This window comes from Tachypleus tridentatus, chromosome 3 (assembly GCF_004210375.1).
Source record: "Tachypleus tridentatus isolate NWPU-2018 chromosome 3, ASM421037v1, whole genome shotgun sequence".
Classification (NCBI taxonomy): domain Eukaryota; kingdom Metazoa; phylum Arthropoda; class Merostomata; order Xiphosura; family Limulidae; genus Tachypleus; species Tachypleus tridentatus.
In genome coordinates, this window is record NC_134827.1 from 95,416,973 (window position 1) to 95,431,399 (window position 14,427).

Below are 14,427 nucleotides of genomic sequence, written 5' to 3' on the forward strand. Positions count from 1 at the left end.
GTAGCACTGTGCATTGAAGAATGTTTGTGATTTTCATATCCTAAAAAACATCTGATACATTGTGATAAATAAGTCCTTATTATGCTTTTTTCATTTTCTTTCATATTTTGTTTCAAAATTCATAATAAAAATGCTAAAGATTATGTTTAAGTACATTTTTCCCAATTTTTTTACACCTGTGGTGAGCTGCTATCTACAACACACCTGCTGTTTAAAATGTTTTAACTGTTTAGTGTCCATGCTGTAATGGTGACAATGCACGGTTCAGAACATCTTTAAGATCACTTTGTTCTAATTGGTTCATTTCTTTGTTTTCTACATAGGTTGAAGTATGTTCTGCACATGAAAATATTGCAGTAATATACAACATCTAGGATAAAAGGACTGGCAGTGTGACATTCTCTGCTGGCTGATTATAACATTGATTGAATATAACAGATGTCCACTGATGTGAAGGAACATAGGATGTGGCAATACTTTTGACTAGACAAAGAGAACAAATTTATGCATTAATTCAGTTGTGTTTTCAGGTGAGGTTACAGAGCACAGACTTAGTTTGTAGGTCATTGTATTTACTTCAATGAAAGTCCATCCTGAAAGAGAAAAAGCTATGAGACTAAACGCAGTGTAGTAGAAATGACCATCTGTTTGCATCTACAAGTACATATACTGTGGTTTCACTTTACCCAATTTTGTCCAGTTTCATTATTTTACACAGTTCAGTGAAATTATCTGATAAGAACCACTTCTCTTATATCTTAAACAAGCCTGTAATTATTTGCTGATTGATCTTTCTGTTACTTGTCAAGAAACTTACAATTCTTACCTGAAAACATCACAGCTTTAACAAATGTCTTCCAAATTTATTAGTTTCCCAACTAATACTATTTAAAGTTTAACAGTATTTTAATTGAAAGTTTATGATGCTAAGTTACTCTCCAGGTACCCAATATTCACAGATGAATTAATTTTTTAATGGATATCTATTAAATAATTAATTAATTCTGTTGCTAGGTGGTGTTTCAGTCATTGCTAAGCCTTTTTTTTTTTTTGGTATGCAGGCATTCTAGGAATTTTCAACCTTTTTATTTTAATGCACAATTTTTAAACTGGTATATTCTAGGTATGTGTTGATTTTGTTCTTTGTCATTCCTATCAAGATAACCCCTGGTCTATCCATGAAGGAATAGCTGTAATGCTCCATATTGTAAATGAAAATCAACAGTAGCATTCTCCAATAATAAGTCAGATGATATATCAAGGTTAAATTCTCCTTTGTGTTTTAACAAGATTAATCAAAAGCAATGCAGGTGATGCTTGTGTTAACAAAACAGTATTACAGAATTTGGTATATAATACTACGACCTCCTAGACAGCTCTCTCTATCTCTCAAGTTCAAGCCACAAGTTTAATAACTAATGTTTAAGCCTATCATTAAGTAATAGAGCTCCCTAAAGTTTAATAAGTAAAATTAATTAATTCTGAATAAACTTTTTAACAAGTTCTGAGAAGAGTTGACAGAAATTATTCTACAATACACAGGCTATTTTGACTGTGTGTGAGAGTTTAAATAAAGACCATTTTATTGTGTTTTGCATATGTATCCAGATTCTTTCTTCTCCAAGCTTAGTTTCTTAGAAATTCAGAATTATTTTGAACATTATGTTTCAGGCCATTACCATTACACAGTGGACCTACCTTTTGTACCTTCTTCAAAATCAGTTTATCTAACAATATACTACATAACTACATGACAACTAATGTACTTTATATCTTCCAAGTTCCCAAAACATAGCAGAAGTAGTAATTAATTTTAAGAAAAAGCTTTTCTTACTAGTCTCTGTCAAAAAATTAATTTTTCAAAACCTAAAAATATTGTTTAAAACAATAAAACAAAACTCACAGAAACAGACTTTGAGAGTAGAGGAAAATTGTAATAAGTTTTTGTTCATCTTTTATTTACTTCCTTGATTATTTTAATTAGTTTGTTCAGTTGTAATTAAGCAAAAAGCTACAGAAAGTGTTATCTGTGCTCTACCCATCACTGGTGTTGGAAACCTGATTTCTAGAGGTGGGAGTCCACAAATATACCCCTGTGCCAATGGGGAGCATTATACCTGTTGTTTGGTTGGTTCTAGGAATTGTGTTAAATCAAAACAAATGCCAATTTTTGAATTAAAATTTTAAATAGAATTAAAAATGCCAATGGTTCTTAAAAATTTAAAAACACAACTGAGATGGACAGTGTCACATTTGCCAATGACACTGTCCAACATCAGGGGTGAAAACATAGTAAAGACATGTCTAAAATGGTACCATTGCTCATGGTCATAACAACGGCACAATAGTAAAATGTGGGCTATCGTGACTTGAGTGTCACACAGACCACACATTGGTGCATCAGTCCCAGATAAAAGAAAATAATGAGTTAAAAAATTGTGACCAAAGCATAGCCTAGCCAGGACAACTTCCTTTCGACCTTTACAGAAGCAAAACGGCCAAAGAGCAACAGAGGGTTTGACATGGAAAAGCTTGTTATCATGTTGCTCACTCCAAGTCGACTGTCAACTTGCACAGAGCTGAGTCTTGAATAGAGGACTGTAGTCCATGTATGGGACAAGCATAGCAATGATAGCACTGGATCAGACAGACTTAGTTGCAGTATCAGTGAGCTTGTTCCCATGAATACAGATGTGGCCTGGTGTCCAGAAAAATTGGATAAAGTGGATGATAAATAGAAATGGGCCAGTCACTTTAGAATATCAATAAGAATGGGGTGAGAACTAATGTGAAGTGATTCCAGGGCCAATAGAGAGCTAAATGAGTCAATATAAACAGTACAGTTTGTGTACTGCATAACTTCTACATGATCTAGGGCAAGAGAAATGACATATGATCTGGTAGTGAACACAGAAATTGTGGAGGAGATCCTGTGTGTAAACACCAGACCACAACAAACCATGGCAGAATTCACAGTGTCATCTGATTTTGAGCCAACCATATAAATGGGAATGGAAGGATGTTCTGCAAATAGAAGATGATACTTCTAATTGGGAGTATCTGCCTTCTTCAGATGACTCAAAGAAAGGCCACATTTGGGGATTGTAATAAGCCATGATGGGATGGGCTGCCCAGTGGACATAGCAATGTCATCCAAGGACAGACCCAATTCATCCAACTGTGCCTCGATATCAAGGCTAAAAGGAGCAATGTCAGACCAATGTCAACATCATGGCCCACAGAGGAAGAAAAACACAACTCCAGGTGGAATGCTGTGGTAAGGATCACAATTTTAAAACATACAGTAAAGACAGTTGCCAACAGCAGAGGTGTAGAAGAGACTTGGAGAATCACAGAAAGCCCCTGATAGTGAACAGTGTCCAACCTTCAAGGCCAAGGTCCTAGCAAGACCATAAACCAGAGACCCATAGTCCAGTCTTGACTGAATGAGAAAAGGATAGATCTTTAGCAAAGAACATTGATCCACTTCCCAAGAGGTGGAAAAGAGGACACAGAGGATGTTCAATGCCCTTGTACACTTGACACGTAGCTGCCAGATGTGTGAAATGAAAGTCAGCTTACAGTCAAATATAAGTACCAATAACTTTGCCTCGGGAACTAGAGGAAGCACAACTTCTCAGAGACAAAGGTTGGGATTGAGGTGAATATTCCATTATCAGCAGAAGTGCATGCACATGGTTTTAGAGCAAAAGAAGATAAAATATTTTGCTGTGGTCCACTTCAGTAAACAACTGAGGGTAGTCTGTAGCTGCCACTTGATAAATCTCATGCTCAATAACCGACACAAAATGTGGAAGTTGTTGAAAAAAAGAGTCTGTTTGCAACTGTGAGGGGGTGTTGTCCACTGATGGCATTAATCTTTATAATGAAAAGTGTTACAGTCAAGACACAGCCCTGAGGACAGAACAAGAAAATGTTGAACCCATTATATTTGTTAACTACTCACGGAAAGCATTACGGCCTGTACTTCTAAAAAAAGTGAAATTCAGTCCTTGTGGTATACAGAGCTCAAAAAGCCTACTGGGTAGTTTTTTTGCCCCTTACAAACAAAGAAACAGTTAAATGTTTACTTGTATATTTACACTCTACGTACTAATTGGTATACAATTCATTTCTTTTTACAACTTTTTTACATAACTTGAGGGCAAACAAAAGCAATGTAGATGTAAATCTTTTACCTTTTTTGAAATGTGTAGTTTGTTACTTCTTAGCATTTTGGCTTTATCAGATACCTCCTGATATACGTCCACTGCCGCCTGTTTGGCCTGAGCTACTTTGACAATTTCATCCAGTAAGGTCTTCCATATTGTGTACACTGTCCTACAATTCATAAAAGATTAATGTAATTTTTTTTTTTAACTACGAATTATTTAAATAAAAATGTGAATATTCAGTACTGGAATTGATTATGAAAACACAAAGGTAATACACATATAAAACTCACAAACAATGTGTAAATACAACTACACTGTCAATTTATCAGTACTACAACATCTTATTACAGATAACACATACAAGGAAATCAAATACGTTTTACAATACATTAATATTTTGCATGTGCTTTAATGAGAACAGTAAGCCCTGTTTTCATACTGTCATAAGTTTATTAATGTAAGAAATACTGTTTCAAAAGTCCTGTTCAGCCAAGTTTTTTGGCTGTATTTCTACACACATTATACTATAAGCATTAATGTTGGTGTGGTGCTATTTGTTTGTTTAGATTTAAATAAAACAGCCTATCAAAGTATAAGTTATCAACATATGACAGTGCTTTGGTGCAATTCATTTTAATTTCTAAAATTAAAGCAATTTCACAATATTTGCATTTACAACCATTTTATTCCTGACTCCTGTAATTATTTTATATATTATACATTTACCTTTTTCGTTGGCATCAAACATTTAAACTATCAATAAATTCCCCAAGTAAAAAAAAAACATGATTTATTCTAACTGATATAATGCTTTTGATGAAAATCTAAAAACATTTCTTCTCAGTACTTCATACAAAATCAGTACATTTTTTAAAGTTATGATGAATAATTGACAGTTTATAGACATCCACAATTTTTAAAACAAAATATACATTTTTAAAACTTTGAGATCGCAATTTCTATATGTCTTAAGAGCACAAAAATATTTCATTTATTCATATATATATATATAGTAAAGGACTTGTTCAAATATTTTTTTGTTTTTTTTAGAATTTTGCCTGCTGGAGAATTTACAAAGATGACCACTGGCCATCTGAGTTGAAAAACTGACCAACAATTTTACAATCATTTGATCCATCTGATAAAGCCTAGTTTAAGCATAAATTACACTGTGTTGGTCTAATTAGTCTCAAAAGGTCACATAGACTGTTTCCTGATAATATGCAAGAGATGCAAACAACAAAAACAAAATTTAAGATTCTCTGTTTTACAAAACTGATGTTTTTTGTAAATTTAACTTCCCTTTTTTAGCAAATCATTCCAGTGATGATAAACTACGTACTTCATTTACCAAGAAGAGCTGCTGAACCTAGTTAAAAGTAAATCTCAATTACTTACTTTTGCTGACAATTATTTCCATTGTTCATTTCAGAAGCTGCGGGAATCTTCCTTTGCAGAAAACTATTTGCCAATTTTACTAATGCCTGAAAATTATAAAGTATTCAGTACTTAAAAAATTTTGGTGCTTACAATGACAAAAAGTCATTTTTTTCATAATCACCATTTAAAAAGGAAAATTGGGTTTTAAAGTTTATTTTAACATACTGTTATAAAATTAAATATTTTCACTAGTTATGTTTATAATATGGACATTTCTGTATATCTGTACCATTCTTAAAAAAAATATAATGTAATATCATGGAGATGGTCTTAATGTTTGGAAGTCTAGGAAGCAGTTTGAGCTTTATATATACAAGAGGGAATAGGATGAATGATTAATTTCATGAGTTAATGAGTAATCAGTAATCGGGCTTTTGTCAACCTGAAGATGACCAAGGAAGGTCGAAACAACGTTCTCTGCTTATCAACAAAAGTGTTAATAACCATACCAGCTGTTCTGACATACGTTTTTATTTCAAGTGGGTTTCTCATCATCAAGAGGAGATCACTTCAAGACCTGGAGTTCTTTGATACTTAAATTGGATCAGAGCAAAACTTTGTCTGTGAAGATGTGTTATATCTTTAGTACTAAGCTTGTGGTATTCCTCTTACATTCATTAATTACCAAAGAACAATTCATAAAACTACAGGCAACACACCACCACCAATGATATTTGAAAGAGGGCTGATAGTGTATCTTATCAGCAGGTGAATTAAGTTTTTGACTAGTGAAGTCACTTAAGCTATTAGTTGTTTTTTTGTAGTATCATTGCATTTATGTGAGACTGCTGAGTGATAGTCCTCAGAGTTTGGATACAGAGGGTCTGATGGCACTTTCAGTAATATGGTTTATATAATCCAGAAAAACAAAGAGTCACCTAGGGTAGATTGGGAGTCTAAAACTGGGCATACACACACACATATATATATATATATATATATAGAGAGAGAGAGAGAGAAAGAGAAAGCATGTGCAGTAGGTTCATCAGTAGCTTTGGAACTGTATAAACAGGTTACCATCTCACTAGCCCAGAGTCACCTGCCCATTGCCCCAATCCATCCTGGGTAGTAACAGCCAAACATTATCCACCACAACCTTCTTTGAAGTACATCAGCCAAAAAGAGCCAACTTGTTAGTTTCACAGAAGACTTGACATAGGTAAATAATCATTCTGCTTAGGGTTCTTGTCAAAAACACTTGTAATGCACTGTGAAAGATTTACTTGAAGAGAACTCCCCCTGTAACAAGATGACAGAAGACCAGAGATCATTCTATCTATTCACTATAAACTAAGGAAAAGAAACATCACTAAACAAACTTGGCGACAAGACAATTTATGAACAGGAAGAAGTAAACTATTTTTAAAACAAATATTGTGATTCTACATTTAGTTGTATATATTTCAGCAATGAGTCAACAAGTGGATTTATTGGGATTACTAATGTTAGTTGTCTAATTATTTGTTTTTTGAATTTCACAGAAAAGCAAACGAGGGCCATCTGGGCTAACCAACCCTAATTTAGTAGTGTAAGGTTAGAGTCATCACTACTGACTGCCAACTCTTGGGCTCCTATTTTACCAATGAATACAGAGATTGACCATCACATTTTAACACCCCCCACAACTGAAAGAACAGGTATGTTTGGTGATGATGAGGAATCAAAGTTGTAACCCTCAAATTAGGAACTGAGTGCTTTAACCACCAGCCCATGCCTAGCCTGTTAATTTTCAAGTGTGACTTTATTTCTAATTATCAAAATTTAAGCTTAGTGCACTATAGTTTTATTTCTGCAATAGGACTATTCAAGAGATTTCACAATCCAAGAAAAAGGCAGTCTTTTAACCTTTGATTTTAATAATATAAACGTTTGTATAGTTTTTTTTTAACTAGAAGAAAGTTTAAAGTAATAAGTGTGATCCTAATGTCTGAAAATTTCTGCAAAGTTTAAGAGAATCTTTGAGATATTTACATAAAATGAAATATGCTAGAGTGAAGAATTGAATTACCAAGTTTCTTAGTCAGTTAATGCATAATCAGTATATGATTTTGCCAGTAACTTAGTTCATTAGTTCAATGCTTGTGTTTTGATTTTCTATCAAAAATGCTATGACATCAGAAAGCAATGGCAATTGCCATTGAGATGTTGTTTATTTGTGAAGTATGGAAATCATACAGTGTCACTTACATTCATTATGGAATTTAAATTTTGTATGGCTATTTTATAATAAAGCTGCATCGAGCTATCAACAGTCTCTACTGCAGGGAATCATCCCTGGACTTTAGTACTGTAAATCCACAGAGTTCGTTTGTTTGTTTTTGAAGTTCGCACAAAGCTACTCGAGGTCTATCTGTGCTAGCCGTCCCTAATTTAGCAGTGTAAGACTAGAGGGAAGGCAGCTAGTCATCACCACCCACCGCCAACTCTTGGGCTACTCTTTTACCAACAAATAGTGGGATTTACCGGCACATAATAACGTCCTTAAGGTTGAAAAGGCGAGAATGTTTGGTGCGACGGTGATTCGAGCCCGCGACCCTCGGATTACGAGTCGAGTGCCTTAACCACTTGGCCATGCCGGGCCTATCCACAGACTTACTGCTGTGACTTCACGTGACAATAATTGAAAAATATATTGTTTTTGTCAGTTGCACACTTGACCTTGCAGATTATTCTCCATACAAAGTATTTTCTATATCAAAAAATTCCTTAATATTCTCCAACATATTTTATTACTTTTTTAACTAAACCTCCCAGTAAATTTATTTATATAGCAGTCCATTTCTGCAGTATTTATTATTCACTTACTAGTCGATATATATACATACAGGAGTCGCAGTAACAGAAACTCATTTATAGTTTATAGCCTTATGAAAATAAAAAATATAGCATCTTCAAGGATTAGTTTCGAAGAAAAAATTATTGTTTTAAGTGTCTTTCAAAACTACCTAAAACACAAACAAATTTATAAGATTTATTTTAGTTACAACTTTCCTCAACAGATGGAAGAAACATCGAATATGTTATCAGGGCCATTACAAAATTAGTGCAATCCTGTTTTTATTACATTTTGTTTGAGAAATTATTGCTTAGTCAAAGCCTCTTATCGCCTATTTCCCTAGTGAGGCTTAACTTTTACCCGACATTACTCAGTTCCACTCGACGCAACCGGAAAATGATTTAACTTTGTCTTATCTTTTCAGCTCTCAAAATTAGACCGCTCTTCACGGTTGACTTTCACTCAAAAACATAAAGAAACAAAGTAAAAATGAAATAAACAAATCTGACACAAATTATTAAAATAATTCTACGCTATTTAAATAGTCTAACAACTATATAATCAGAAAAAGTCCGCGAACAGCAGGATTTTAAAATCTTTCCATGTTCATCGTATTAGGCTTAATATCATATTTTAAAATAAAAACACGTGTAAATGGTTAAAAGAAAAAATATCTCCCTGTCTTTTAAATGTACGAAACAGAGAACGAATTGTTTCTACAGCAAATACCTAATGTTTCACTTGATTCAGGAGTTTCTTCTGAAGTACAATCTGTGACACAGTGAAACTTGCTAGCTTATTACAGCGCTTTATTTCGTCTTTAAGTCATTTGTCTTCAAAGCTGGATTTTGTCATCTATTTTCTTTCGTCAATATATGTCCATAATTTTTAATATGCCGTGTTTGTATTCTTTTATTTTTGTTCCTTCTATACGCACCTTAATAAGCACGAACCCTGATAGGTTCTATTCAGGTGAAACGACGAGATACGAAATATGTTAAACGGTGCTCAGGGTTTCGTTAAAGGTTTAGGTTCATTCAATGGACAACCGACGCCAATTCTACCAATGAATAAAGCATTAACTACCTACTTCCAGCGACAAACATACGACATAAATAACTAATTAAGACACGAATTATAAACGATTTCAACAACATCACAGTGAGCAAGACAAGACGTCGGATAAACACGTGCACTCTAAGGAAATATGTTGTTTGTTTGAATTAAGAACAAAGCTACACAATGGGCTATCTGTGCTCTGCCCACCACGGGTATCGAAACCCGATTTTTAGCGTTGTAAGTCCACAGACATGGCCCAGCATGGCCAGGTGGATTAAGACGTTCGACTCATAATCTGAGGGTCGCGGTTCGAATCCCGGTTGCACCAAACATGCTCGCCCTTTCAACCGTGGGGGCGTTATAATGTTACGGTCAATCCAACTATTTGTTGGCAAAAGAGTAGCCCAAGAGTTGGCGGTGGGTGGTGATGACTAGCTGCCTTCCCTTTGGTCTTACACTGCTAAATTAGGGACGGCTAACACAGATGGCCTTCGAGTAGCTTTGTGCGAAATTAAAAACAACAACAAACACCACAGACATGCCGCTAAGCCACTGGGGGGCTAAGGAAAGACAAGAACGAGAAAATTATAACCAGCCGCAGCTAAAGAAATGAATTTCATCTTTACACTTGTTTTAAATCTTGATTTAATAATAAATTACCAAATTTTACAATGTAATTGTGCATAGCCAATATGCAGTTTCTAACCTTTTTCTTACATGCTCGCTCTTTCAGCAGTGGGGGCGTTATAATATGACGGTCAATCCCATTATTCGTTGGTAAAAGAGTAGCCCAAGAGTTGGCAGTGGGTGGTGATGACTAGCTGCCTTCTTTCTAGTCTTACACTGCTAAATTAGGAATGGCTAGCGCGGATAGCTCTGGTGTAGCTCTGCGCGAAATGCAAAAAAAAAAAACAAAAAAAAAACGCAAAGATAAAACGTGTTGCCTCATTGCAGTATTTGTTTTTGTCATAGTGTTAAACAAAACAACCTGTATTAAGACAGTGGTAAACAAAATAGTCATTCTATAGTGTAAACCAGTAGTTATATGTTCTAACTGAATTAGTTTCTAATTATACCGTTATTCAGTCAAAGATTAATGAAGATTTTGTTTTATGTAGTCACAAATGAATTCGTTGCTGCAAAAATGTATCTTCCACTTAGGTGTTGTGGATGCATTATAAGGGTAACTGTCAAATCCCACTATCAACCCAAACTAGAGTATCCAAAGAATTGACGGTGAATGTTGTTAATTAGATTTCTCTTATAGCATTTCATAAAGATTTTCAACAAGTAAATCTGATTTATCCTAAATAACGTGTTTTTAAAACTTAAAATCATTTGTATTAACATTAATGGAGGGCGATTAAATTTCTCTAATGTCAGTTTTCATACTACAAAAATACTCCTTAAATCAATTATTAGTGGAAAAGTTTAAAATTCAGTGTTTTCTTTGCAATTAATTGAAATACTGAATAATTAGTGAAGCACGGTTTATAATAGGCCCAACATTCAGTTTGTATGTGTAGAAAGATGGAAGGTGTGATTTTTCATATAACGATGTTGTAAGTGTTGTTTTTACATTGTTTAAAACACGGGCCAGCAAGTATTTTGAAAGTATATTTGTCATTCCCGAGTAGCATAGTGAGTAGCAGTTATCATACTGGTATGATAATATTCACATTGAGTAGCAGTTATACTGATATGATAATATTCACACTGAGTAGCATTTGTCATAGTCATGAGAGTGGATATTCACAATGAGTAGCAGTTATCATACTGATATGATAATATTCACACTGAGTAGCATTTGTAATAGTTATGAGTGAATATTCACACTGAGTAGCATTTTCATAGTTATGAGTGAATATTCACACTGAGTAGCAGTTATCATAGTTATGAGTGAATATTCACACTGAGTAGCATTTGTCATAGTCATGAGAATGGATAGCAGTAGGTATATTTGTTGCACTGGTTGACAGATGCCATAGTTTTCACACTGAGTAAGAGTTATTTAATAAATATTACACCTGCGGCAGTAATCGACGTTAACAACCACTGTTTATGTATTCCTCAAGTAAGGTTTGCCCTATTTATATGCAAAAAACGGCTCGTTTGGGTTGAGAAAATATTTTACATAGAAGAGCGAACAAGAAGGTCGAAACGTTGTTCGCTCTTCTATGTAAAATATTTTCTCAACCCAAACGAGCCGTTTTTGCATATAAATTTCTCAACAAGTGGGTTTCTCGACATCACTGATTAAGGTTTGCCCTGTTCTTTTTGTAGCATTACTTCCATAAAGAGTACTGGTTGGAGTTTTTTATATAACTATATCTGTATTATGGAGTTATTTTTGCACCATTAATGCAGTATATAATTTTAGGGTTAAGCCTAAATCTCTTAAGTTGGTCCATCCTCTTAGGATGTTATTGAATTTTATGGCCTGAAATATCCATAACAGAAAGAGTATTTAATTGATAAGACAGTATATCCTAATCTATGCAACAAAGAATTGGAAGATTAATATATTTAATTATCCAGTTTATCGTGGTTTATTTTAACTTTTTTATCCGAGTTGGTTGCTTGCTCTGATCGAAAGGTATTAGGAATAATTGCTACATTAATACTGTATGAGTTTTCTTATAGCAAAGCTACATGGGGCTATCTGCTGAATCCACCGAGGGAAATCGAACCCCTGATTTTAGTGTTGTAAATCCGTAGACTTACCACTGTACTAGAGGGGGACGCTACATTGCTGATTAATGTAGCAATTGGCATAATACCTTTCAAGGTCAGTTAGGAAATACTGTGTAGTAAATGTTATATCTGTCTGCTAAGTCACTGTTTTCAAGTTTGTTGTCCCCCTAGTAACAGGTTTTAAATTAATGTCATGCGAAAAATAGTTAATCAATTAATTTTTTACATTTAGCTTTTGTAAAAATCATTCAATAGATTAGTTTTTTTTTCACATTTGGCACTTGTAAGGTCGTTGTTAAAAAGTGTCATATCTTTAGATAAATATCAAGTATATGAGTTGTTAAAACATTGGATAAAGCAGTTAAATAGATGTTTTAAGGTTATTACTACAAATTCCAAATTTCTAACCAGTTGTACCCTAATGAGCTTATTTGATGTTCTTACACTTCTTTGTTTTGTCCTTTGGTTTGGTTTGTTTTTGAATTTTGCGCAAAACTACACGAGGGCTTTATGCGCTAGCCGTCCCTAATTTAGCAGTGTTAAGACTAGAGGGAAGGCAGCTAGTTATCGCCACCCACTGCCAACTCTTGGGATATTTTTTTACCAACGAATAGTGGGATTAAGCGAATCATTATTATGCCCCATAGCTGAAAGGACGAGCATGTTTAGTGTGATGGGGATTCAAACCAGCGACCTTCGGATTATGAGTCGAGTGCCTTAACCACCTGGCCATGCCAGGCCTTTACCTATGGGAAACTAACAATCTAATCTCAACAAAAAGATTTAGTTTCTTACAACATACCCTTCTGAGAATCTTATCAAGTATCAGGATAAACACAGCTATTCTTATACGTTGGTTACTTCTTTACGTCTACTTAGACAATCTCACATAGTATTAGTTCGCAATAGTACCCTTTAATTTCGAAGTAATGACTTGAAGTTTCTGAAAATTCATGCTATCAGGGATCAAATATATTTTGCTGAGTTAAGATATTGTTTCTTTCATAAAGAAAAGTCCCCCAAAAATGAGTTTTTATACCGTCAAAAATCTAAAATATCTGTTTAGTGGAATTTCCAGCATTTCACAATTACCAGTAAAGAACTTGTGTGCACGTGTGGCCTCAGAAATTTATACTAGAGTAATACACTGTAACAACGAGTTTCTTTTATTTCGATAGTTCCGCAAACCTACATGAAGACTATATGCTCTAGCCAATCCTAATTTTGAACGATTTCTTGTTAACGCGTAAAGCTACAGTGAGCTGTGTGCTCTGCCCACCGTTTTTAGCGTTATATAAGCTCTCAGGCTTGCAGCTAACTCAACATGGGGAGTGCTAAATGAAATATAACTTCCAAACAGCACCCATCGTCAACGTTTGGGCTACTCTAACTTAATAATAGAATATCACGGTCTTTCTTATAACGTAATTTCACGGGCTAACTTAATAATAGAATATCACGGTCTTTCTTATAACGTATTTTCACGGTCTAACTTAATAATAGGATTACACGGTCTTTTCTTATAAGGCAGCAATAGCCCCCAAAACTGAGTGATTTTGCAGCAATGGGACGCGAACCAGGGACAATCAGATTCATAGACTGGCCCACTAACGACGCACATTATACGTTTTCAAACCATATTATACTTAAAAAATCAATATACTTTAAATACTTTTTGTTTGAAAAATAATAATAGTTCTTTGATGGTAGCAAAACACCCAGGCAAAGTATTATGTGTCCATCTGAGTACTGATCAACAGACTATGGGCAGAGATAATACATAACCTCAAACTATTATAGTTCAGTTCCTGTCTGAAAAATATGTGGGTTTTATGACGAACAACATTAAATCCTGCACATGTTTTTCGTGCTGTACTCTACCAATTACGATTGATCTTGGGAAACGACAAATACGTCCAAATATGATCATTAAAAAACAGTGTAGAGGGCGATATTTCGGAAAATGCTATTTTCTTAATTCAATGCAAAGCTACACGAGGGCTATCTGCGCTAGCCATCCCTAATTTAGCAATGTAAGACAACAGGGAAGGCAACTAGTCATCACTACCTGCCGCCAACTCTTGGGCAACTCTTTTACAAGATGTGTACAACTTATTTTTAGAAATAAATACAACTTATATTGTATGCTCACTAAAAGAAAATGGATAACAGTACAGAAAACGTATGCCTCCGCATACAAGTCATGAGTCATTATACATAACTCAAATACACTGGCATATAAAAAGTCACGTGACATCACTTTCTGGCAGCTTCTACGTAAAA

General features: G+C 34.5%; 1 protein-coding gene across 5 annotated transcripts in view; it reads right to left on the bottom strand.

Annotated features, from left to right (window-relative positions):
• The window catches only part of LOC143247508 (F-BAR and double SH3 domains protein 2-like), a 102,578-nt gene that overhangs the window by 60,702 nt on the left and 27,449 nt on the right, over positions 1–14,427 (bottom strand). For all 5 annotated transcript variants that reach the window (XR_013026592.1, XM_076495751.1, XM_076495752.1 and 2 more), the window contains 2 exons: positions 5,574–5,659; positions 4,200–4,341 (listed from right to left, as the gene is read on the bottom strand). Coding sequence is in view for 4 of the 5 variants with exons in the window: in XM_076495751.1 (XP_076351866.1) it covers positions 4,200–4,341; positions 5,574–5,659 (228 nt within the window). In the remaining variant the exon portion in view is untranslated. The remainder of the gene's footprint in view (positions 1–4,199; positions 4,342–5,573; positions 5,660–14,427) is intronic.